This window comes from Herpailurus yagouaroundi, unplaced genomic scaffold (assembly GCF_014898765.1).
Source record: "Herpailurus yagouaroundi ecotype Mexico unplaced genomic scaffold, PumYag 181, whole genome shotgun sequence".
NCBI lineage: Eukaryota > Metazoa > Chordata > Mammalia > Carnivora > Felidae > Herpailurus > Herpailurus yagouaroundi.
This window is the reverse complement of record NW_024412412.1, coordinates 26,876,578-26,903,673: the sequence shown is the minus strand read 5'-3', so window position 1 is coordinate 26,903,673 and position 27,096 is coordinate 26,876,578. Positions and strand designations below refer to the sequence as shown.

The 27,096-nt window shown below is 37.7% G+C and overlaps 1 protein-coding gene across 2 annotated transcripts in view; it reads right to left on the bottom strand.

Moving 5' to 3' along the window:
* The window catches only part of TNKS (tankyrase), a 215,314-nt gene that overhangs the window by 57,264 nt on the left and 130,954 nt on the right, over window positions 1-27,096 (bottom strand). For both annotated transcript variants that reach the window (XM_040490149.1, XM_040490150.1), the window contains exons 6-11: window positions 20,283-20,377; window positions 18,275-18,341; window positions 17,789-17,975; window positions 11,853-11,974; window positions 10,118-10,209; window positions 9,946-10,024 (exon numbers count right to left, since the gene is read on the bottom strand). In XM_040490149.1, the coding sequence (XP_040346083.1) occupies window positions 9,946-10,024; window positions 10,118-10,209; window positions 11,853-11,974; window positions 17,789-17,975; window positions 18,275-18,341; window positions 20,283-20,377 (642 nt within the window). The remainder of the gene's footprint in view (window positions 1-9,945; window positions 10,025-10,117; window positions 10,210-11,852; window positions 11,975-17,788; window positions 17,976-18,274; window positions 18,342-20,282; window positions 20,378-27,096) is intronic.

Here is a 27,096-nt window from a genome sequence, read left to right as displayed (position 1 = left end):
ACCTGTAACGTGTCCCCGAGTTTTTAAATGGGTCATCTGGCAGGATTTGCATTGCTGCTCTAATTCAGTTTCACAGTAGAAAAGTGATATTTTGGAGCTAGTGTATATTTCACTGTGGTCCCAGAGAGTTACAGGGTGCGTTAATTGTTTAAAGGTTCCCATAAGTTTGGATTTATGACTCTGCTACCATTCTGTAAGTTACACAAATGGCAAATGATAGTAATTCACTTTACTGATGGAGAAATATAGGAGATTAAATGACTTGGGCATGTTATCCACAAAATCTATAAATGAAAGCACTGGCTAAAAGGGCCCACCAATGTGCAGAATATAGCCCATGACCTGAAAGTCATGCGTTTGTGTGTGTGTGTGTGTGTGTGTGTGTGTGTGTGTCCCCTCTTGGCTTTGACAATTTTGACTCACACATTGACAATTCTTCACTCAGTCAAAAAACAGGCTTAACAACATTTAAAATATTCTTTATATGTAAGAATCAAACTCCTAAAAAAAAACCCCAAAATACAGTCTTGTATTATACATATAATTAAGTACTTAAATCGTCATTCAAGCTGAGATAACTAAATAAATGAGATTGCCACTCACAGGATTCTTCTAAGAACTTTCAAATTAAAAAAAAATATATATATGTATATATATATGCATATACATATATATATTGCTCTCTGTAAATTTTATGTTTTTAACCTAAATGATACATTTGACAGACTTTATATATATACCACCATTAACTTATTATCCATATTTTAAAGAGATACAACCTGTGTGTGTGTGTGTGTGTGTGTGTGTGTGTGTGTATACATATAATTTGAAACCACCAACATACATATTTCTGGAAGAATTCAGGGAGTGTTGCATCAGTTTTTGTGACCAAGTCTTCTTTAGAGCCAGTCTTATTTTCATCACAATCTCCACCATGAGGATATGATATAAGATGCCATTAAAGATGCTTATCATTCAGCACCAAGGAGATTATTTTCACTGAAGTACAGACACTGACTCAAATAAGAAAAATGCTACATATAATGTGTGGTAATGTGTGGTTAGGACTTGGCTTGAGAAAAAAACGTATCTGGCAGTTTTAGAGACAAAATATATTCCCCCTTTTTCCCTTGTATCTAGAGAGAGAAACCTGAGGTATGCATTTTTTTTTTTTTTCTATTTCTGAGTAGTAATTAATGATTTTCCTATAGAGGGTAATTAGATACATGATACAAAATCACAATGGCATCTGGCCTGAAATATATGTTTTATGTCTTATGTCCTGTAGGACATAAGACTATGATTCAGGGTCGCTTGGGTGGCTCAGTTGGTTAAATGCCTGACTCTCGGTTTTGGCTCAGGTCATGATCTCACGATTTTGTGAGTTCAACACCTGTGTTGGGCTCTGTGCTGACAGTGGAGCCTGCTTGGGATTCTCTCTCTCTCTCTCTCTCTCTGCTCCTCCCCTGCTCACACTATCTCTGTCTCTCTCAAAATAAATGAAAATAAAACTTAAAAAAAATCATTAAAAAAAAAAAGTATGATTCAAATATGCCAAAACAATCCTGAAAACCCCAAACCAACTATAAAGAAATGGCTGAGGGGCACCTCTCAATATTCGAATCCATGTGAATAGCCTAGTCTCAAAGTGCTAACCTCAAGATTGAGTTAATCTCTTGCCTAAACTTAAAGCTATTATTGTCCACATCACTTATTTGGTAATTAATCACGAACTGTTCTGTGATGTTGCTGTAATTAAGCATTTATTGTTAACTCACATTATAATTCTACTTTAGCTGCTGAACGTGGGTATATCTCAATCTAAACTGGGTTTCAAGTAACCTGAGCACTGAAAACAGTCTCTGCATTCCTTTAGCTAGAATGACAATGTACTTTCTCCCCAATCAGGACACTCTGAAAGTGAAAGTGAAGAGTTAAGACAAAGGCATTAACACATCTGCAAGAAAGGAGCAAAAGATAGGGATTTGAAATAGGTCTATGTCCTGGTAGACAGACTATAACCTAGGGAACAGGTGGCAGGCATATTATAACATAGTCTACATTTCTGTAATTGGCCTTATAGGAGAAAGTAGTCTTCTAGGAAGTATCTACCTTCCTGAAGCAGGATTCTGTGCAGGCCACCTACCTGTTCAAAACTTCCCAATGGCTCTCCCAGTATTATGAGAACAAAATCAAAACTCTCCCATCGAAACTACCAAGACCCTGCTCCAACGTATATTTTCTTTTTTTTTTTTTTAATTTTTTTAATTTTTTTTTTCAACGTTTATTTATTTTTGGGACAGAGAGAGACAGAGCATGAACGGGGGAGGGGCAGAGAGAGAGGGAGACACAGAATCGGAACCAGGCTCCAGGCTCTGAGCCATCAGCCCAGAGCCCGACGCGGGGCTCGAACTCACAGACCGCGAGATCGTGACCTGGCTGAAGTCGGACGCTCAACCGACTGCGCCACCCAGGCGCCCCTATTTTCAAGATTTTCATTATTCTCCTTTTCAGTACCCCTGGGCTCACTAATTATAACTCCTGACTAACTGCTTTCCTGCTTGAGTCATTACTTGAAATATTATTCGTATTTTGCCAATTTCTATATATCTAATCCCTAGACATTCCTAGCTGAAATCCTACTTTCTTCATGAAATTTCTCCAATCTCTCCCCCAGCCTGTTACCACCAATGGAAGTAACCGTTCTCTGAATAGCAATCTACCCATACTTCTCTTATATATCACTTTCCAATGTGTATGACAGATATTGGCGCTGACTATAGTAGATAAGACTGTTACTAGATTTTAAGTCCCTTCAGAGAAGACTCTTGACCAAATCCAAACTTCATATATACCCCACAGTAACAAATTCAATGCCTGGTACAAGTTGGATGTTCAAAAATGGTTGGTAAGTAAATGGTTCACAAGAACAATAAATTAGTAAATTCTGATGATAAAGAATACTGTTTTCATCATACTAGTGTGTATACTACATGAACATCAGACTCTTTTTTTTTTTTTTTTTTTTTTCAGAGAGACAGAGCATGAACGGGGGAGGGGCAGAGAGAGAGGGAGACACAGAATCAGAAACAGGCTCCAGGCTCTGAGCCATCAGCCCAGAGCCCGACGCGGGGCTCGAACTCCCGGACCGCGAGATCGTGACCTGGCTGAAGTCGGACGCCTAACCGACTGCGCCACCCAGGCGCCCCGAACATCAGACTCTTAAGATATTCTCTAACCAAAAAATACATATTCTTCTTTCCCTAGAAATTTGAAGGAAAAAAGAAGTTAAATGCCAGTGTTGACAGAATTGTAAAATATTGAAAATAATTAACTTACTTTATCTGTAGTAAGAGTATAATTTGATTTTAAAGTTTTACAGATGTTTACAGAGCACTGTTATAAGGAGGATGGACATAATTAAGGCCTCTCCTGTGAGGAATGAAATAGACAAAATGACCATAATTTAATTCTTAACTCAAATTCTGATACAGCAATCAATATTTTACTTTAAAGGGTTTTTAATCCTTTAACATTTACTAGCTGAACTCGAGTGTAGTATTATTTGCAAACCTTCAAAATTCATGTGGAATTTTAAAAGAAACAAAAGAGATATATTATAATGGTATGTGTTTGCTTTGCTTTATTAAAAGGGCACTCACGTTCTCACATGCCCTGTGTGAGAAACGACCCCCTGAGCAGAGCTGATTGGATGAGTGGGAGCCAATCCGATGGCCGTGTGGAACAAACTGCGATCTCATTCAGATCTCCCTTTCTCCTCCCTGAGACTCAGGAGAGACTGTAGCTGCAGGTGTTATATTTTTAAGACAAAGACTCATAAAACAGGGGCTACCAAGTCCATATTTAAGCCATAGAGAAGTAAAACAGAAAAATGTAGTCTATTAAAAGAATGAAGCAGATGAACTAAGACAAACACAGAAAAGAAACCCAAGCGACCAGAGAGAGAGACAGACACACACACACACACACACACACACACACACACACACACAGATAGAGAATGCAGTCGAGGTACTCAATAGTTTCCACATTCCTTGTTTTAGTCTTTTGTAAATCTCAGCTACAATTCCTGTAGATTATTTCTATGGGATAACAATATGGGTAATCTCAGAAAAGTAATAAGCATACATTTATATAAGTAAAAAACAGATTTCCATTTGTGCTTACTCTAGATTCAATTGATCTGTTACCGGTAACTAAAATGTTTCTGAGACACTGGGCCTTTTGCTCTTTGTGCTGATATGCTCAAACGGCAGATAACTGAACGATTAGAGATACTTTACATCTATAGCTTTGAAAGCATTTTAACATCTTTGGGCTAACAGAAACTGCTTATCAACCCACCTCTTGAAGAGCATTAATCAGATCCTTATAATGAGATAACACATTTCCCCAAAGTGAGCAAAGACTCTTCATCACTTCTCAATGTGAGAAATAAGCCCACTTAATGCCAATTACTATTGACACAATTTCTTCTTACATACAATATAAATAAATCTGTCAAATTAAGACAAATGAACAATCAAATTTCTCCGTGTTCCACACATTTAACAGATGCTCAAGCAATGACAGAATAGCAAGTGCTTTTCTATATGAAAAAAAAGCACTTTTGAATTAAACCTTTCATTTTTAGGTATTAATAATACCATATGCAATTGGGACTTAAGTTCTACTAAATAATGATAGCAGACACAGCAGTAGCAATAGAATGTCAGGGCAGGCTAACAACAATAAAGAAAAAACTGCCACATGAAGGATAAAATCTTCATGTCTCTCCCATTTAGGCTTTATAGCAATCTCGCAAAGCAGGGGATTGGTAGAGATACTTGACTTTTTTAGAAATAGAAATTTACTCCACTATAAAAGTTGATTTTTCAAATGAGTTGGCTAATACCCCCATTTTCTTATAACTCTCCTTTCTTTATAAGCCATCTGTTTCCTATCCTTTTTCTGACTAATGCCTGCTTGCCCCTCCAGATTCCTACCTATCCTCCACCCTGCTCGATGTCCTGCTTGATGTCCTGGGAAACTTACTTAATATGGATCATATGAATGGGTTCTTTTGGTCTTTAAGTTGTTACACTTGGACAATGGGAGGGAATGGCAAGAGACTGGTGGGGAGCAGGGGTGTGAGGGGTAGGGGTCAGATATACCCCTTATCAAAGGCTGCAGGTGGTGTCAGGAGACCTTCTCCAAATAGCTACCTTCTTCTGCTTCTTTGCCCCTTTGGGCCCAGGGACGATAATGTCTCCCCATTTGCTGCTATCCCTTGCTCATATCCCTAAACCATGCCCACCTTTGTATATAATTCTTTTATTAAACTTTCCTCAAATTACCCACTTTGAGTATGCCGCTTATTGCCAAGACTCTGAATATAATTCTCTGCCCCTGTATCTTTGGAACACCTCCTTCAAAAGCTGCCAAAGCCTTTATATAAAAGTTGTCAAGTTAAATGGCATTGCCTACCTTGATTTCTCTTTGTAGCACCGGTTACTTCTTCATACTCCTACTGTACTCAGTAGACCCTGTGATGGATCTTTCAGTTTTCTCTTCCCATTGCTGCCCTTCAAACATGGTAATTTGCAAAGGTCCTTTCCTAAATTCTCAACGCATCTCTCTATACTTTCTCTACCTTGGAATGCATGATCACTATGTTCATGGCTTTCCAAAAGATCTTTCTAACCCCACCTAGACTGTCTTTCACACTCTAGTGCAATTATTTCCAACTGCTAGTGACACTAAATGTCCCTCCTTATCTCATATCAACTCTAAGTACAAAATTATCAAGGCATAGGAAACCAGTATTTCTCTCTAGCTTCCTCACTTCCCTGAATTGTACCACCCTTTTCTAAGTCTGTTCTAATGCCCAATTCATTTCCACGTATGTAACTATTTCTTCATAAGTTACTTTCATCTTTCTCTTCCTTCATTACTCATGCCATTAAATTGGATTTAGGATTAGCTTCAAGTTTCGTAACTGCATAAACTTCAAACTGGTACTTTCCACAGTATCTAGCATATGGCCTTAATCATTTTACATCTCAGTATTTCTTGCATTAATGGATCAAAACAAATTATAAAGGAACCGATATATAAATCTTACATAAAAATTTAGGTGACTAAGGGAAATATGTAATATGTCTGAAAAGACAAATATGGAAAAATACAGTGCTCATATTTACAAGTAATTAAAGTATTGCTTGTATGTCAGGTATTATACTACATACTTATATATACATAAGCTCATTTAATTTTTACACATATACACACACAGGTATCAATACACACATAATCACTTATGGGTGAATTACGGTTCCAGAAAATTAATTCCAAGTTCACAGGACTAGAAAGTGGAAGACTGTACAGTAAAAAGTATGCTTGTCTGTTATATTCCCAGTATGTTTAGTTTAACATGCATAGTGAACCTGAGCTTTATCATCAAGCTTTGAGCAAAAGAATGTTTTGGCTTATGTAAAGATTACTAAGTTCTATCTGTCAAAGTAAGACAGATTAGTTCATGGTATTAGATCTCCCTATCCAATTCTCTGCCTTTTCTGACTTATTAGCCTTAGCATGGTAACTTGACATGAGGAGGGAAGGAGGCAGGATGGTGGAAACAGTGTAAGGGTTGAATCCTAATCCAAGGGTGGTGCTGCTTGATCAGAAGGTGTTTTTAGAATCAAATGGAAAGCATTAGTTGTCCAAAAATCAAATTGAAACCGTGAGTTCTCCAGAAAGAACACTAAGCAAGCAAACAATGGGGCCCAAAAGTAGCTAAGTGAGTTTTTATCAACACATTAGTCACCAAATAAGCCAACCCTGAGGGACATCAGCCTGAGTTGGGACCAGGGAAAAACTGAGTGCGGAGGATGGCAACTACTATTCATTGGTTCAGAACCCTGATTCAGTAGGATTTATTTTCCATTTAAAGGGCCTAATAGCAGGAGTTCTGGATTTGGATGAACTATAGTGGAAGGACTAGGGAGGGTAAACTAGTCTAAAAGTCCTTCTGCATCACCGACAGAGTGTTTAAAACTGCGCATACCCCACTGATGAATTGAGACGTTATCGATGAGGAGATCCCGTGAAGATGAGGAGCAGAGTAAGGTTGAGAACCACAGAGGTAGAGCAGTGCTGACTGGGAGAGCTTAGAAACGCGTGCTGTTTTTCACTGAAACGCCATGAAATAAAATGACTCATGGGAGAAAACAAATAGATATTTTTCAAAAAGGAAGGGCATTGTTCATGGGTTTTCAAGAATGTTATAAATGCCATAAACTGTTTTTATTTATTTATTTATTTATTTTTTCAACGTTTATTTTATTTTTGGGACAGAGAGAGACAGAGCATGAACGGGGGAGGGGCAGAGAGAGAGGGAGACACAGAATCGGAAACAGGCTCCAGGCTCTGAGCCATCAGCCCAGAGCCCGACGCGGGGCTCGAACTCACGGACCGTGAGATCGTGACCTGGCTGAAGTCGGACGCTTAACCGACTGCGCCACCCAGGCGCCCCAAAATGCCATAAACTGTTTTTAAAAATGGGTCAGTGGTAAACAAAAATGCTCTTAAGTATAGCAGAGAGTCCACTTAGCTTAGTATTTTCTGCTTGATGGAGCAACAAGACATTATTTATATAACAATGCAGGAGTTGTACCCTCAGAATAGGTAATAAATTGGTAGAGTGCTGTTCCCTCTCATTCTAGGTCATCCTGACTTTTTTAGATAAAAATACCAATTGTCCTTTTAAAGCAAGGATATCTAAATTTTTGGACTGGGAACCTTATGAATAAAAAAATGTTTTGAGAAACCTCTCAATATACATATGTGTTCATCTGTAACCTTAAGAAACAGTGCTATACTAATATATGAGAGAAACATATAAAACCTATATAAAAAGAAATTACAAAGAATGGGAAAGAGATGACACAATTAAAAATGAAAACATTTTATACTAATGTACAAAATACCTTCGGGCTCAACTAAAAAACCTTAAAAAATCTTATGAAAATTGCAATGTAGATTTGAGGATCTGATTCTAAGTTCATTTTCAATAGCTGGTCCCATGGACCATGTTAGCTCAAAAGACGGGAGAGAAACAAGTTAGAGCCACTGGAAAAAGTGCACTCACTGTTAGCAGTGCCTACTAAATCACAATGCTTATTTTTTAAACATTTTTGGAAGTTTATGTATTTTGAGAGGCAGAGAGAGTGAGCAAGGGAGGGGCGCAGAGAGAGAGAGAGAGAGAGAGAGAGAGAGAGAGGGAGAGAGAGAATCTGAAGCAGGCTCTGCATTGTCGGTATGAAGCCTGATATGGGCCTTGAACTCATGAACTGTGACATCTTGACCTAAGCCAAAAACCAAGAATTGGATACTTAACCGACTGAGCCACCCAAGTGCCCCCACGATGCTTATTTTTAATGTAATTTACTTAATCATGCTAAGGTTTTAATTGAAACTCTGCTAGTAAAATTTCATCCTTCTTGATGTTCTCTAATAGGTTCAAAAACCACCTAAACACAAATTAAGAAAGACTTTAAAACAGGTTGGAAAATTGTTTTCCAGTTTTTAAATTACATGTAGATATAAGAGTTGGGTGATACATTTACATCATTTTTTGGCAACAAAATCACAAAACAATGGACATTTTCCAAAAATCTATTCTCAAAACGTCCCCTTCATTTTTTGAAGTTTCTTTAAAAATGCAGTCACTTTCCCATTTACTCTAAAATATGTAATATTTGCCTTTAAGGGCCTGAGTATGCTTCTTTCTTAAACAAAGTATCTACATCCAAGTAAAAAATATCTACATGCAAGTAGTCATTTGTCATCATAGATGACAACAAATTTTGAACCCTCTTATTTTCATTAAAAAAACAAAGCACGAGAACTAAGATCAATATTCTTGAAAATACTAATTCATGAAATAGCCAGACAACCTCTTTATGCCATCAAATTATCATTCCCTCGGATTACCAACAATGTTATTTATGAAGGATCTACCGTTTAGGATAGTATCCATGAATCTACTTGTGTGGACATGTAGATAGGTCACAACATGCTGGAAGTGAACAGATGAGTAAGTCTGTCAGTGACAACCCCTCCCTACTGAGCCTCCCATTCTCCTCAGAGGAACCACCTTGAACTGACTGAGACAGGCTGACACACAGACACATAGAGGGAGCCAGCATCAATCTTTGTATTAAATATTAGTAGATCTTAACTTCTGTATTCATAAATAAGAAATTACGATTAAAAAAATTAAAATTCTGATATTTTTCCTATTCTCAATGGCTCATCTTGTATATTCCATAAAGTGTCTACTTTGGAGACTTCTGCTTTAAAATTATATGTACTTTTGAGGATTTAAAAGTATGCATATTCAAGTTACCTCTGAAAAACAACCAGTTTGCTTCCTTCCTCCCTCAAGCAATTCATAGTTTCAGACAACGTCAACAGAAATGGTTACCCCCAAATATCTTATTTTTTCAGTCACTTGAGAAAATTATTATCATTACCAGTTTGAAGGGATAAAAATATTCTTTAGAGTAAGTAGCAATATTTTGACTATCATTTATATAAATTATTCTCTGATAAACCATCAATGATGTTGACTATCAAAATATATCAATTCCAGTATTAATGTAAAACAACGCAAAGTTAAATGTGTTTCAAATGATAAGATCAGAGCTACATTTTATTGCTTTATGGAAGAATGACATTAAAGGAAATAAGACACAGCTCATTATTTTTATTAGTAACAGGACTTAAATTAGCTTGACAAGAGAACGGATGACTTCAAATACAAGGTAAGAGTCCTTTACCAAATTAATTTCTCCCGGAAAATCAGAGAGAATAGTAATAGTCTTAAAAGCAGCTAGCTACTCAACCCCAAATTTGGGATTTTATTTCTGATGTGTGTCTTACCTTTGCTCCATGCTTATGTAGAACTTCCATGACATCATTGTGAGCTCTTTCTGCTGCAACATGCAAGGGAGTCATGAAACTGCGGAGAGGGAGAGAAGGAAAATGTGATGTCCTAACTTTTGTTGTATTTCCCCTTTAAGAGCCGAACACCTCCTTCTGCGATTGCACTTACTCTTTATTTTTTTCATTAACATTTGCTCCTTTTCTAAGTAATAGTTCTGTCACTTGTTTTCGTTTGGGATGCAGGGAGGCCACAGCACAGTGCTGTAAAGTAAACAAAACTAAGTTAATAAACTTCTATTTAAAAGGAGAATTCTGAATTAAGTAGCATCTGCTGACTCTTTAGAATACTGTTATGTCAAAAAACGTTTACATATTTTATGTTATGGAGATGATCAAATTCTCCCTAAACACCTTGGAAGTGCAAGACACGGGCCTTTAAAACAAGATAAAATTATCTTAGTTAAGCATTAAGAAAGACTGTTTCTCTTCCTTTGGCCGATGCTTGTTTGAAGGTAACAGAATACTGCCTCTCCAAAGGTACAAACATCTATACCTCAGTTGTTCAATCCTTCATTGGGTTGTCAGCTACATAAATAAATAGTTCTCAAAATCTTCCCCAGAGCCACTCTGTGCACTATATAAGCCTATACGCCCAGGGATAGGCAAGAGGTAATAGACTTGAAGGAGCTTAGTGAAAGAAGTATTCTCAGAGGCTTAACGTTTTATCCTGTATTTATATGATTTTTGTATTCAACTTTGTTTTATATTAATGTTTTACATTCAAATTTTATGAGTAGGGGCACCTGGGTGGCTCAGTGTGTTAAGTGTCTGACTCTTGATTTCGGCTCGGGTCCCGATCTCATGGTTTGTGAGATCAAGCCCCGCGTTGGGCTCTGTGCTGACAGTGGCGAGCCCGCTTTGGGATTCTCCCGCCCTGTCCTCGACTTTCTCTTTCTCTCAAAAGAAACATTAAAAAAAATAAAATTTTAAAAGTTAAAACCTACTTACTAATGAATAAAATGAACACTCCCAAAAAGCAGGTCAGGATTATTCTGTTGCTTTGGGTGTCTCCCGGCATAACGCTGTATAACGTCAGTATATCTGAACACCAGTTTGAGAGGCACATACTTAAGTGTACATACAGCTGGCCCATTTCGGTTTGATGACTCTTTTAGTGTTGTTTTCGGCAGGTATTGACTACAGGTTGACTTTTTTGCGCCAGATATATGGGGAAATTTTAACTGAAGCGTATTTAGAGGTCTGTGATATAGGCATCACACATGCTTAAATTCTGAACTCAGGAATAATTTTACCGGCCCTATACCTGAAATTTAATGTGGCCAATGATAAGAAAAATCAGCTAATCTTTCTAAAAGTACGTTAGAAGAAAAAACATGAACTGTTTAAAAAACAATGTGTACGGTCTGGAACAAAAAACTCGTAATCTTCGTATTTTTCTATAATGAATGTAGTAATTCTTTGGAAAATTAAGAATAATTCTTTGGATAACTGCTCCAAAGGATAATGCAAGTATCTCTGAAAATACTTTTAATATTCTACAGAAGACAAACAGTCTTTACCTAGCAACCATAAGAAAAAGATTCTATAGAGAAAATCACATCTTGTATTTTATGAAAGAATTGGACACAAAAGTAGACTTGTTAGAATACAGTTGGGTAAGGACAAAGGTAAAAATAATTCCCAAATCAAGGGTGAGCAAACATCTATTCTCTCATGCATGAAAGCAATCATCTCCTGAACCAAATTAAAAATCAATGCAACCAACATTAAAATGGAAATTTCTGGCATTTCTGATACGAAAGTTACTTAAGGGTTCTGAAATGAAAATCGTACATTGTGCTTCTATTACAGACCTAAGGAATGGATTAACAATGAAATCTTACCAGGGCAGTTTCATGAGACTGTGGTTGTTTGAAATTAATGATTTCCAAAGCAAGTGTTTTTTTAACTTTGGCTAGGTCTGCTTCTCTGGCTGCTTGCAGTAGAGAATGACCTTTAAATTCATCTGTCAATGAAATAAAGGTTGACATAAAAGATTTAAGATCTGTAAAAATCATTAGCATGATTACAAGTAAGAAAAATACTAATTTTACATATTACTCTATTTTATCAATAGCAGTAACATGATGCTAGGATGATAAAGGCACAGAGGATGTGCAGTTAATGAAGAATTTTGAAAAATGTATGTTCTGAAATAACACGATTTTATACTCAGAGTCCACAGAGATGCACACATATAAACACATTTACCCCCCGCTAAGTTTTAAAACAAGCAACCAAAAACATCTACCAAATGGAAGCCGGTTCTAAACATATATACACTGGAATACTTTATAGCTCTTAAAAAAAAAGGAGGTCTGCACACACTATCATGAAAATATACATAATTAAATTTTTTTTTTCAACGTTTATTTATTTTTTTGGGACAGAGAGAGACAGAGCATGAACGGGGGAGGGGCAGAGAGAGAGGGAGACACAGAATCGGAAACAGGCTCCAGGCTCTGAGCCGTCAGCCCAGAGCCCGACGCGGGGCTCGAACTCACGGACCGCGAGATCGTGACCTGGCTGAAGTCGGATGCTTAACCGACTGCACCACCCAGGCGCCCCGAAAATATACATAATTAAATGAAAAAATCAAGTAGCAAAAGAGGTATGACAGGTTGACCCAGGGTTTTTGTATTGTTACTACTGCCATTGCCACCACAACCAAATATAAGAAATGGTACAAAAAAGGCACTAAGAGAAATATTTGCCAAAATATTAATAGTTTTAGCACTGAAAAGGGAAGAACTGAATTATAGGGGAAGTGCCAAGAGTCTGATAATTTTTCGAAGAACAAATAGTATTTTATTATTTGTATAAGAGATTTATATAAGCAATAAGAGATTTCTTCAAAAGTGATTTCTTAATTAACTGCATAAATAAAAATCCAATATTCTAATTAAAAGTTAGAGTCATATTTTCTATTTTACAGTTTTGGTTTGTATTTTGATATGACAAAAAGCTGGAAATTCTTCTAAAAAGATGCAAATGATGTGTAAGCTAATATATTACATAGCAATCCCTGGCCAGCCCACATAGCCTTTGCACCTGCCTGCTACTAAATTCCTTTCTTTTCCTCTCTCCTCTCCTGAGTTCCCCATCTCACTCCCCTCTGTCCCTCAAAAGACAGAGAAAGACACACATGGAAACACATGTGCCTTAATAACTCCTATTACTGTGATGAATCACAAAATTCTACTACTGAAACTAAGATTTTACTATATGTTAACTAACTGGAATTTAAATAAAAACTTAAAAAAGAAAAAAGAGAACTACTATCATTGTTCAAGGCCTCAGTTTAGATACTCTGGTTAGGCCTACCTGATGTTTTCCATTATTGGCCTAGGATTCCTTCTTATGAAGCCCCCTGCACTTGCATTAGCCTTACGTCACAGGACAGATCACATGATCTTATTTGCTATGGTAGTCCTATCACTTAGCACACTGCTTGTATATGGTATATTACGTATTCAACTTGTTGCATGAATGGTGAATATTTATAAAATAAGTCATGGCAGGTGCAGGGGAAAAACCATTTTTATGAAGCCTCTTGTTTAGTGGTACCTTATCACTGCTAAATTCCTCAAAGTATAGGACTTTGAAACTTCAGAAACTCAAAGTTAAGGTCAAATGAAGTAAAAGTAAACCAGTGTTTTCAAAACACAAAATTACAGATTTTCATGTTAATGATAAAATTAGGGATAAATTAAGCAGAAGAATTACAAACTGCCATATGTAAGGAGCAGGATCCTGCCGACTGCAAAGGAAGGTGATGTGTTGAGAACAGATTTCAAACAGAAAGTATGGTTTTGCTTTGGCCATCAGTCTGGGGAAAGTTAAATGGAATTCAAATCATACTGGCTGTTTCTCTAATGACAAATGCTCTATGACTATCAAAATGATATAAGCAATTCTACTTTTTCAATTACTCTTTTGAGTTCAGGATAGGTGACTCAAAAAAAAATAAGGGTAAATTTACGAAAAACATAAGTAATAGGACTAGAATACTAAGGAAATTATGAAATTAGGTGTATGCAACAATGCAATTAGACATAATATTTTCTCAAATAACAAGAAATAAAATATTCCTTATCTTTGCTCTTTAGGAAAAAGTAAAGATGTCTGCCCAAATTGGCTTTCAAATTTAAAATATAGTATACTCAACATTAAAAAAAACAGAGAATGGAAAAATCTATCAACAATACAATGATCCCTCTAAATGCAAAGGTTACATAAAGATTTGTTTTTAAAACCTCAAGGAAGTACTTAAGTAGCAAAAAGAAGGCAATAAAATTGCAAATTATACTCAAACTTAACTTGAAAACTTAATACTTATAAGATGCCATAAAAGTTTCTTCTTCTTTTTTTTTTTTTAAGTTTATTTCAGAGAGAGAGAGAGTGGCGGGCAGAGAGAAAGAATCCCAAGTTGGCTCTACACAGCCAGTACAGAGCCTGATGCAGGGCTTGAACTCACAAACCATGAGATCATGACCTGAGCTAAAATCAAGAGTCGGACACTTAACCAACTAAGTCACCCAGGTGCCCTAAGTTCCTCTTCAAAATCATTTTGAAACAAGAATGAAAGCTACGTTAGGTATTTTCAGCTTTAATATATGCAGAATCCAAACTACCTTGCTCATTTCACTTCAGGGAAACAGTAAAAAAAGAGACAGAAGAGCAGAAAAAAAAGTGTGAAATGAAAATGCTATAACCATGGGTAGGATAAAAATCTTGTTTGTTTCTTATATAATTATGTAATTAAAAAATTTTTAATATTTTTGAGAGAGAAAAAAAAGAGAGAGAGAGAGAGAGAGAGAGAGAGAGAGAGAGAGAGAGAGAGAAAGTATGGGGGAGGGGCAGAGACAGAGGGGGACAGAAAATCTGAAGCAGGCTCTGTGCTAACAGCAGAGAGCCCCAAGCGGGGCATCAACTCAGGAACTGAGAGATCATGACCTGAGCCAAAGTCAGAAGCTTAACCGACTGAGCCACCCTGGTGCCCCTTGTATACTTTTCTTAAGAAGAACTCTGTTAGGAGTGCCTGGTGGCTTAGTCAGTTAAGCGTCTGACTTCGGCTCAGGTCATGATCTCATGGTTTGTGGGTTCGAGCCCCACTTCGGGCTCCGTGCTGACAACTCAGAGCCTGAAGCCTGCTTCATATTCCGTGTCTCCTTCCCTCTATGCCCCTTCCCTGCCTGCACTCTCCTTCTCTCCCTCTCAAAAAAACCCAAACATTAAAAAAAAAAAAAAAAAAAAAAAAAGAAGAACTCTGTTAATTGTGAATGTCTAGAGTAAGGCAGCGGGCATGATGATGAAAATCACAGAGAAGTTCCAACTTTGTTAAATCCTTTTCTTCAGATAATTCCTTGGCAAAATCTTATTTAATAAAGTAAAAGAAATACTGAGCAGGTTGAAAAGTACTCTAATCAGGGAACTTCTTTTACAAAACTATATAAATTTCTGTTAAGTCATAATGTGTACACTGGAATCAGATAGTGAAAGACACTATAAAAACTCATAATAATACTCACAATGGGAAAAATGCTTGAAAGGAAAAATAAGTCAAAGGTGACATGGAGGATAAAGCTGAGCCCAGGGTATAAACTAAAAGAAGGAAATTAAAAAACAACAACAACGAAAGATTAAAAAAAAGTTTGAGTTCAATTCAATTCAATAAACTTGCTGTGCAGTGTTCACAATGAACTGTGCTGGGGTGAGGGGGGCAGATAGAGAGATCCAGACACAAATACCATCAACGCATTTTTACTGGGTAACGAGGCACTGTGAGGGTGCTAAGGAGACAAGAATGAAATGAAAAGTCTTTCGAGAACTTAAATTTCACCGTGAAGATAGAACACGCACATAGAAGAATGAACTGTATGATGCAAGATAACATATGGCAAGGGTCATATGAGTGGGAGAGAGAAAAAAGGCATTTCTACGAGGATTCACTGCTAAGACATCTGCCCAGTTATAATCTGGTTTGTGCTGGACTGTAATCTAGTCGATGTTATCTGTGCCAGGACCAAAATAAGTTTAAATTTCTACTTAAACAAAGTGAAAATTGCAAGTCTTCCTGTTTTAATACAAACCAGCTTAAAATCTGCTTAAATTTAAATGACATCATCATTTTGACTCTGCCTTTTTCTTAAGTTATCATTTAAAGATTTTCTCAGGCATTTAAATCCAGTTACCTGATTCTTAGAATCCTGAGAGAGAATACCAACCATACGATGAGTTAAATGGTAGGTAGGTGATGCCTAGTTGAATTTAAACCTGCAATGCCCACATACAGAATTAAACACATCTCAGTATTTGATAGGACAACTAAATGTAGTGTAATATCCTGAGTGAGATCCTGGAACGGAAGCAGGACTTTAGGTAAAAACTAAGGAAATCTGAGTAGAATATGGTCTTTAGTTAATAATCTATCAATACTAGTTCATTAACTATGGCAAATGTATCATACAAATGTAAGATGTTAATAAAGGGGCAAACTGGATATGGAGTATATGAGAACTCTATGCACTAATTTTGTAAATTTTCTGTAAATCTAAAACTATTCCAAGACAGGGGCACCTAGGTGGCTCAGTCTGTTAAGCACCCGACTCTTAATTTTGTCTCAGGTCATGATCTCCTTGTTTGTAAGACTGAGCTCCATGATGGGCTCTGGGCTCACACTGTGGAGGCTGCTTGGGATTCTCTCTGTCACACCCATGCACGTTCTCTTTCTCAAAATAAATAAAATTAAAAAAAAAAAAATATATATATATATATATGTAAAACTATTCCAACCGACTGAGCCACCCAGGTGCCCCTATGTAAAACTATTCCAAGACAAAAAGCTTATCTAAAAAAACATGCATATGGTGGCGTGTGGGTGGCTCAGTCGGTTAAGCATCCGACTTAGGCACAGGTCTTGTGGTTTGTGAGTTCGAGCCCCGTGTCGGGCTCTGTGCTGACAGCTCAGAGCCTGGAGCCTGCTTCAGATTCTGTGTCTCCCTCTCTCTCTGCCCCTCCCCTGCTCACATTCTGTCTCTCTCTCCCTCTAAATAAAAATAAAAATAAAATTAAAGTTAGAATAAAAAACATGCATATGTATATATAGGTAATATATATCAATATATGAGAATATTACTTCCACCAAATCTTAAAAAAGATCTTATTTAAATTGGGGCAAGTTGGGGCACCTGGGTGGCTCAGTCAGTTGACCGTCCAACTTTGGCTCAGGTCATGATCTCGCAGTTGGTGGGTTTGTGCCCCGCGTCGGGCTCTGTGCCGACAGTTCAGAGCCTAGAGCCTGCTCAGATTCTGTGTCTCCCTCTCTCTACCCCTCTCCCACTCACGCTTTCTTTCAAAACATTTTTAAAAACTTAAAAAAAAATAATAAATTGGGGCAAATGATTGCACTTAGGCTATAACACACACAAGAAACACAAACATGATTGTCCAACCTTGCAGGGCCTGGGAAATAGTGAGTGCTCAATAGCACAAGAATTATAAGCTCTGTGAGCTCAGAATTTTTTTCCTCGTTTGTACACTGTTGTGCTTGCAGGACCTGGCACAGAGTAAGCATGCAACAAATGGCTATGGATTGACTCACCCTCATTAGCCTTAGAAGAAAAGTGCAGGATCAGAAAGGGGGATTACAAACTAGCGTACGTGTAAGAATAGAAGGTTGTTATTCAAGTTGGACAAAACACCAGTCTTCATAACTAAACAAAAATGAGATATTTCAATTTACAGCAAGCAATGTTGAGTCTGAGATATAAATACATACAAGTCAATCTCTCCCGGAGCTCAGGAGTTGGAGCCATATCTACAGCACTTTTGCCATGGCAATTGACTAGTGTAGGATCAGCACCATGGCTAAGTAACAGAGAGCAGACTTCCACACGATTCTTGGAAGCAGCCTCATGGAGTGGAGTGAACTGCCAGAGATCCATAGCGTTGACACAAGCTCCATGCTGGATTGAGAAAAACAGTTTCAGGTCAGTGATCATTTCACTGGATCTTAGTACAACTCAGAAGACATTTATCTCATTGTAAATTTCAGCTGTGACTCTTTGAAATGCCAATAAGCATTTTAGTTTCTTTCATTTCAGCTTTTAAAGACAATTTAAAATAGGTTGAATGTTTTAACATTATTTTTTAAAAACATTTTATTTTCTTAAAACTCTTATTGGCTCCCACAACACATGAAAACTCATGACAAGTTAGGGAAAAAAAAAGCAAACAGTATCCAATGTTTTAAAACATCTTTTACCTTAAGTAGCAGTTCTGTGACCTCATAATGTCCATATGAACACGCATTATGAAGAGGCACCAGTCCGCTAAATGGAAAAAAAGGCAATAATGTACCCAAATTTCAAACAAACAACATATAGTCATTTATCTAAGTGCTAAAAGCAAAAACTAATAAATCCAAATATAATTATATTAAAAGCCTTTAAAAATATTTAATAAGAGGCTACAAAGCATAGCTAATGTTTAACCTTTTGTATTTATCTTGTGCTTTGTGTACACAATCCTTAAATATGATAAAAACACCAATTAGAAAAGCATTGAGGTAAAAGGAAGGACATGAGCTAATTGACAACTGCATGCTTTAAAGATCAAGTATTTGTAGAAAAATGTTAATGGAGAGTGAGCTGAAACCTTCCTACCATTTTATTTCACTCTGTAGGTAACTGCCAGCATCAGAATGAAACATCCAAACTATTATGACTTACATATCCAAATCTCATTCTGCATGAGTCAAGGACTCCCATTTTTGTGGTGTACTTCTCTGTTTTCAGACAAGCATAAGGGAACAGAGATGTACGAGAGCATGAGGCACTTGTGCCCCTGTACTATGGGGACACCATTCACATAGGGTACATGTCAGGCGAGACAGAAACAGTACCAAGAAGAGGATTTGAAATGATGGATTCCCTCTCTGGTAAGTGTCTCAGGCACTGAGTTGTTTCTTCATTTCTAATGTTTCCTGACAGGGAGGGGGGCAAAGTGAAAGAGACCCTCCTCCCTCCGGGGCTTCTTTTCTTTATGCTGCCAATGACCGGAGTGTAATACGGATCTACATTACCTGGGTACTAAGGTCAATTCTCTTTTATTTTTATTTTTTATTTAAAAATTTTTTGTAATGTTTATTTATTTTTGAGAGAGAGAGAGAGAGAGAGAGAGGGAGGGAGGGACAGAGTGTGAGCGGGGGAGGGGCAGAGAGAGAGGGAGACACAGAATCTGAAACAGGCTCCGGGCTCTGAGTTTCCAGCACAGAGCCAGACACGGGGCTCGAACTCACGAACCGTGAGATCATGACCTGAGCCTACAGTGGACGCTTTAACCGACTGAGCCACCCAGGCGCCCCAGGTCAATTCTCTTTTAGATCTGAAGGTGGGATAATGAGAAATGTTAGCCCATCACATAGGAGCAGACCTAATTCCTATGTCTCTGAAGACGAGATAGGAAACCGGTACTAAGTTCCCCAAAACACACCTATTCATAAAATAAAGGGCTTCGCTGCTTTCTTAACTGTCCCTCTCCCCTCCATTCCCACCTCAACCTTTGTAAATGTTCTCAGTTCAGATGTCCAAGATTTTATCAGGATAAAAACCAAATCAGAATATTGTAAACGTATGCTTTTGGTTATTAATAAAAGATGATCCTTACACACCAGATGAACAGGACAGCTACGTTACTGGATTATCAGAATTTTCTATTTGTTTCATCTCCCTTTCTGAAATGCAATTTGAGTTGAAAAATCAATAATTGAGAAAAGCAAAATTTAACTTCAAATAACAGAACTGCAATAAAATTGAACTAATTTAGGAAATTACTATGAGAAATCATCTTTAATGAGTAGAACATGGAAATGAAGTCAAACTGAAGTTGCAAACATTCTTAAAGTGCTACACAAGCTATAAAGAAATGGATTTAGGACTTTGTCCAGTGAGCAAAAGCTTTAGTGTATCAGAAGCTAAAACAAAGCATAACAGTCCGTGGGTGAGACCACTAAAGGAAATAAACTGAGGTGCGCCTGGGTGGCTCATTCAGTTAAGCGTCCGACTTTGGCTCAGGCATGATCTCACGGTTCATGGGTTCAAGTCCCGCGTCCGGTTCTGGGCTGACAACTCAGAGCCTGGAGCCCGCTTTGGATTCTGTGTCTCCCTCTCTCTGCCCCTCTCCCACTTGCACTCTATCTTTCTCAGGAATAAACATACATGAAGAAAAAAATGTTTAATAAAAACAAAAAAGGAATAGATGGATACACCTACCCTTTGTCTTTTGCATGAACATCAGCACCATGCTGGAGAAGAAGCTGTACTATCCGCACTCTGTTGTAGCCTGCGGCCAGATGTAGAGGCGTAGACTAGAAAAGAAAAAGAAAACACGTCCTCTCTTCGGGTAAATCGTCCTCGCTCTGTCATTTCATCTGTGCTTATGTAGACTGAAACACAATACATTCTAACATACACAGAAAGCACTGAGTTGAAGTGCGAGAAAGTCACATTGCATAATTGGATGACAGTTCACTCACCTCAGGAGTAAATTCTAACTTCAGTGCTGTTCAGCGGTTTCTCCTACTTGTGGTTTAAGGCCTTCAGTAATCTAGCTCCAGCCTACCTTCTCTACTTTATTTCCTATTTCTTTCCAACAGGAATTGTCCTCAGTGTTCTGAGAGGACATGTTATAACCAAAAACATTCTTCCTTATTCTACTTGAACCTTGCCTACTTTTCAAGTTCAAGCGTTTAAATCTCAATTCTACCATAAGGACTTCCCTAAAGATCTGGCTCTCAAAATTTCTCCTGAACACAAAGGTTGAGAAACCTCTCTAAAGAACAATTTGAAGAAACTTTAGTGGCAACAACAAGGACAGTGGACCATATTCATTCCACATGGCTGTTAGCAAGGGGTTAATTTGCTATATCAGAGGCAGTGAAATATAAGATAATATTTAATTCTTCTATTTTATGTACTATAGATGCAGCATATATAAAAAATCTAGTTTCTTCTCAGCCAATTTCTGCCACATTAATCTGAACCAAGTTATTAAAAGAATCTCTGCTCATATTTAAAATGGTAATTAAAATAATCAAACTTCTTACCTCTTTTTAAAAAAGGGAAATAACATTAATTAAAAGGTTCTCTGCAACCATTGCAATTTTCCTACCTTTGCTCATTTCCTTAAAGTTTAAATACTGTAACAGCTTTTCACACAAGGCCTAATACACCTTAATGTACTCTCATTTTTTCCTGTCTTCTATTTGGACCTTGATATTTTAATAAGACTTTAAATTTCTTTTCTTCATGTACTGCAAACGTCAAGATACAAAACAATCACTTCAAGGCACATGGTATATTCTGACAGCCTCTAAGTTTAGGAAATATTTTTGAGTAGTACACAGCTAATAGTGAGGAGATGGGAGTAGGTCAGAAGAGAGTCCTGAAGAGGAAGTCAGGAAGCCTGATTCTATTTCTGGGTCTTATGAAACTGTGAAAGTCCTATTACCTATACATCTCAGCCTCTTCATGTATAAAATAGAGAGAAAATCACCCATCCTAGCTACCTCCAAAATGTGCCAAAAGCAAGCTTTCTCCCATATATAAACACTTTCAAAATGTAAAATGTCGTACCAAAATAGATGATTAAAATCTCTGTATCATCAAACACCTTGCCCATTCAAGTTTCCGCTTTCGGACACGGGTCAAATGTTACTGCAGATGATACTGACAGGAGATGTCAAGTTATTTTTAAAACTGTTTTTCCCTCTCCTTGAAGATTTTAAAGATGTTGCTTTGCTACTTTCTGGTTTGCATCATTTTGGACTAGGAATTTGCCAACATGCTTATGTTTATTCTTTTATACAGGTGGCTTCTCCTCCAGATGCTTTCATATTTTCTCTTTACCACTGGCTCCAAGCAATTTGACTGTGAAGTATACTGGTATACCCTTCTCCTCCTCCTCCCCCTCCTTTTCCCTCCTCCTCCTTTTGTGATGCTCGGGGCTTCCTGGCCTTCTTAGATCTGTGCTGTATAGTTTTCACCAAATTTGGAAAACCTTCAGCTATAATTTTTTCATGTATTTTTTCTGCCCTCTCTTCCGCCATTCTCTCCTTCGGGGACTCCAAAGATACGTATCTTAGGTTGCTTTCCAAGCTTGTTTTTAAGCTTTGTTAAACAGGCCCAGAGCAGCTTTTTAAGTCTAAGACTAATTTTTCTCTCCTAGTGAGGTATTTATTACCCTTCTGAGTACCTTATGATATCTGGTGAATTAAGAGGTTTGTCCACTCTGGCTGGTAGCAACACACACAGTGACAGATGCTATGTGACCTGCCAGAGTTGTTCCCTCTAATCCTCTTTTCCATGGTTCTTCTCTTGCCTCTTGTGGTTTCCTCATACTTATATCAAATCAGTACTCAGCTGAACACTGTAAGCGGACCCTTTGCAGATCTCTGGAGCTCTCCTTTCGCTGGTCTCCAACCTGCTAACTCTTGCCCCATGGTCTCCCTAAACTCCTAATTCCACCTTCTCAACTCAGGGAGACCACGGGGCTCCTCCTGGGTTTCCCCTTTCCTGTTTAAGGACTGGAAACGCTTTCTTGGCAGTAAGCCAGAGCAGTCACACAGCTCAGCTTATTTAATGTTTATCTCTCAGGGATCACTATACGTACTGCATGATGTCCAATTTTTGAAAACCACTGTTTCATAGATTTCATTTGTGTGTGTGTGTGTGTGTGTGTGTGTGTGTGTGTGTGTTTATTGTTTCAAGAGGGAAAGTAAAACTAGTCCCTATTACTCCATCTTGGCCCACTTTCAGGACTTAATTGAACTTTATACTGCACTTGGGAAGCTTCCTCTAGAGACAGTGACTGCTCTGGATGACTGGTCAATAAGTCAGTAAGCTCTTTTATAGGACATAGCTGACATTTAATATTATACGAAAAAAGTGACACCTTCATTACTGATGCACAAAAAGATTTCCCTTTTTCATATTAAGAATCTTTTACAAAATTTTATTTGTATACAGTTGATTTAATAATAGTTTTTCTGATTCTTGAAAATGAACAAAGTCCCTAAGTAGATGAATACATACACACACACACACACACACACACACACACACACACATTAACTATTTATTTAGAAGAATTAATCAGAAGAAAAAATATTTAGTTTCTGGATTTTTACAAATCAGTGAGACTAAAAACTATTTATAATGCTTTCAAAATGGCTATGTACTTAGTTTCTAAACTGCTGTGATCAGGTAAAGTAGAAGGTTCTGTAGTTGACAAGGCAGGAAGTGACAGGCTTGAAATAAAGCAGTTGTGGAAAAAACAAGAGTTGAGGAATGAGTAATGTCAAGAACTATTAGAAAGCAGAAGTGACAGAGTCTGGTAACTGATGGATGCAGGTAGTAAGGGATACAGCAGTTCCAGTTTGGAAATGTCAGTGACAGGTGAAAGAAAAGAAGGATGTACGTCAGGGCAGGGAAGGGAGGAGAGAAGAGGAAGAGGTTTGGGTTTATGAATCTGAGGTGCCGGATACCCTAGTGATCATGGGACCAACTAGAATTCAGGAGAGGTGAAGGCTGAACACAAATTTAGTTATCACTGGCATTCATTTAAAATATTTTAGCATGTGCAGTGTATCTTGCAGTATGTTAAGTGCTAGGGGTAGCATGGTAAACAAGAAAGGCTCGATACTTTGCCTTGATGAGTCTTCTTCCTCCAAAACATGAGTCCCTAAATGAAATACATACTAATTCTTCAGAAGGACAGAAGATGAAGAAACAAAAGCCTAGCTTCTGAGGAATCAACTAGAGAAAGAAAATACTATTTTTTTTTAATTTAAATTCAAGTTAGTTAACATAATATAGTATCGGTTGCAGGAGTAGAATTTAGTGATTCCTCACTTACATAAAACACCCAGTGCTCATCAAATACCGTTAAATGTGACAAACAGTTCAAGATGTCAGGAGAGGCTAGAGGCTGCATACCTAACCCGCTCTGGAGGCTAGCAGAAGGGACTGGGCTTAGGAAAGATTCTCAGATGCTTCCTGAGGGGAGACTGGAGGATAAACAGAAATCCCTGAGGCAAAAGGATGGGGAACTTTATTCCAGGTAGTATGAAGAGCACATATTAACACCCAGAGGACACAGAGGAACTAAAGAAACTTCAGTGGCTAAATTCAGTGTATGAGATTGGGGGGGGGGGACTCTAAGAACAACGGGAACCCCCTCAAGAATGTGAAGCAGAAAATTATTTAAGACTGCAGTTTGGGAAAGATCGCTCTAGCTATTCCACAGAGAATAAACTGGGGGTAGGGGCCAAACTAACAGCGGAAGACCTGAATTGAAGATCGCAGAGGGAGAGAGATAATGAGAGTGTCAGTTAGCAAAATGGTAGCAGTGCCTCAGTAGGGGTAGCTGAGCCAAGGGAGTAGATAACTTTGCAGGGAGAGTAAGTACAGAATAAGCTAGATGAGACTTTCCAAGTAGTCAGCATAATGCGGATGCTAATTATGTAAACTGAATCGTATCACTAGAAGGCACATACAAATCTGTAAATGCATGCAATAAATTTGAGGAAAGGGTACAAAGCAAAAAGAAAAAGTACAAATTAAGAACCAAGGATGGTTTAAGCAAGCTTACACTACTAAGAGCCCAGAGGTTTTTCTTCTAGAAAGAAGTTCAGTAGGTGTAACGGTTAGCTAGATGGTAAACAGTACACACCAAATACTATTTTCTGATGCAAAGCAATTAAAATCATATGGCCTAAGACTAAATTTAGTGCATAGTTAACACACAGTGGCCACTTTATACTTTTACAATTGCGAAATGGCCACGTAATGATAAAAGTAATTTTCGAAATGCTAGGATAATTAACAGAGTGCAATTTAGGCTTTGAAAAAATAAAGAAAACCCGTTTGTAAAATATTCACACATGTTCCTTGATTTTGCGGTGGTTGTAAACTAGTAAACACAAGAAGCAAATATCTAAGACATCATCATACAGAGGCCAGCAATTGCCGTTAGTTTGCACACCTTAGATGGATTCTTAAAACTGATTTTTCTGTTGGAATATTTTAAAAGTCAACTTGAGGAGTGATAAAATATGGGACAATTGCAAATATAAAAACTTTTTTCTCTGCCGTAGAGAACATTACTGATATTTCATATTGTAAAATGTGTATGGAAAAAAGAATCTTTACTGAAAGAAATCTCCTAATTCGAAGTTTCCTTCTTGGAATCAGGCCACAGGAAAAAAACCAAACACATATATCTACCCTTGCCTTTTATGATATAAATTTGTGGCACAAAATAAAGCATGTAAGATAGCTTTAACTTACCCTACACATAAATGCATAAAGTAACGTCAGGTGAAAACCCTGTTAAAAAACTGTGGTGGCAACCTTACTGTAAGTCCAGCAGTACAATATAAGGAAAAAAGTAAAGCCTTTTAAATTTGGGGTTTGCATTCTTGCTTTGCAACTTTACAAGGTATATACTTTTGGACTAATGTCTTAGTGTCTTGGAGCCTTGGCTTCCAATATCTATAAAATGAGAACTGTAATTCTTACCATATAAAGCTATTTAATGGGTTACAGAAAACTGTATAAAGCACCTAATACAGTGTCCCACAGAAAAAGCCCAATAAACAGTAGTTACAACTTATTATCACCTTATCAAGTATCTTATACGCTTAGAAGTTATCTCTTAGTGGTCATTTGTCAGTCCTCACCTTACTTTACCTGTCAGCACTATTTGATGTAGCCGATCACCTCTCTTCCTTCTTGAAATATTTTTCCCCTTGGTTTCTAGGATACCTAGACACCTTCCTCACTGGTTACTCCTTAGTCTTTTTTTCTGGTTGCTCCTCACTTTCTTGACACTGAAGTACTCTAGGACTACGTCCTTAGATCTCTTTTCTTCATTACCAATATCATTCTTCGGTGACCTCATGCAGTCTTGTGGCTTCAAATAACATTCGTACACTGACAACTCCTCAGTCATATCTCCAGCTCAGTCTCTCTGCTGAACTCCTGACTCTCATAATCTAACTTCCTACTTGATGTCACCACAAGGACATGCTGAAGACATCTCATGCCGAGGCCCACAACTGAGCTCCTAGTACTCCCTCCAAAACCTACTCTGAAGAATTTCCTACTGCTGTTAATACCAACTCTATCCTTTTTCTTACTCAGGTCCAAAACCCTGAGTTCTTCCTGAGTACCATCTTTCTCTCACACACGATGCTCACCGCATCAGAGTATTTCTGTTGGCACTATCTCCAAAACATCTCCAGAATCTAGTCACTGCTCGGTCACTGGCCTGGTCTAAGTCACCATCCTCTCTCAGCTGGCTGAGTGGCAACAGCCTTCTATTTGGCATTCTGGCTTCCAGAAGAATCTCCTTAGAGTTCATGCAACATAGCAGCAGAGTGATCCTGTTGTAACATACCAGTTAGATACACCAGTCCCCTGTTCAGAATCTTCAGTGGCTCTTCATCTCACCAGACGTAAAAGCTAAGTCTATACAATGATCTGGAAGACCATAGGGAATCTCTCCTATCACTACTCTTCAACTTTCCAACATCATCTTTTACTCTGCTCTCCCTGGTTCACTCCACATGGCTCAAATACCCTAATTACTAATTAGCTGAAATGAATGGGAATTAGATTATACTAATAAGTGAAATACCTTCTGGAGAAATTAACTAGTAACAAAATATTCTCCCATTTAAATTGAATTTCACGCAACTTCTTAACAAATCAAAACAACAATGAAAAGACAAAATATTCTTGAGGGTTAAATATTAAAATAAAAGAATCTTAGGGATCCATAAGGCAGCTATGAGCTTTCAGGGACCTATGTATTATTACGTGCCTAGAATATAAAAATATAATTTCTTTTTTTTTTTTTTTTTGAAAAAAATTTTTTTCAACGTTTATTTATTTTTGGGACAGAGAGAGACAGAGCATGAACGGGGGAGTGGCAGAGAGAGAGAGAGAGACACAGAATCGGAAACAGGCTCCAGGCTCCGAGCCATCAGCCCAGAGCCTGACGCGGGGCTCGAACTCCCGGACC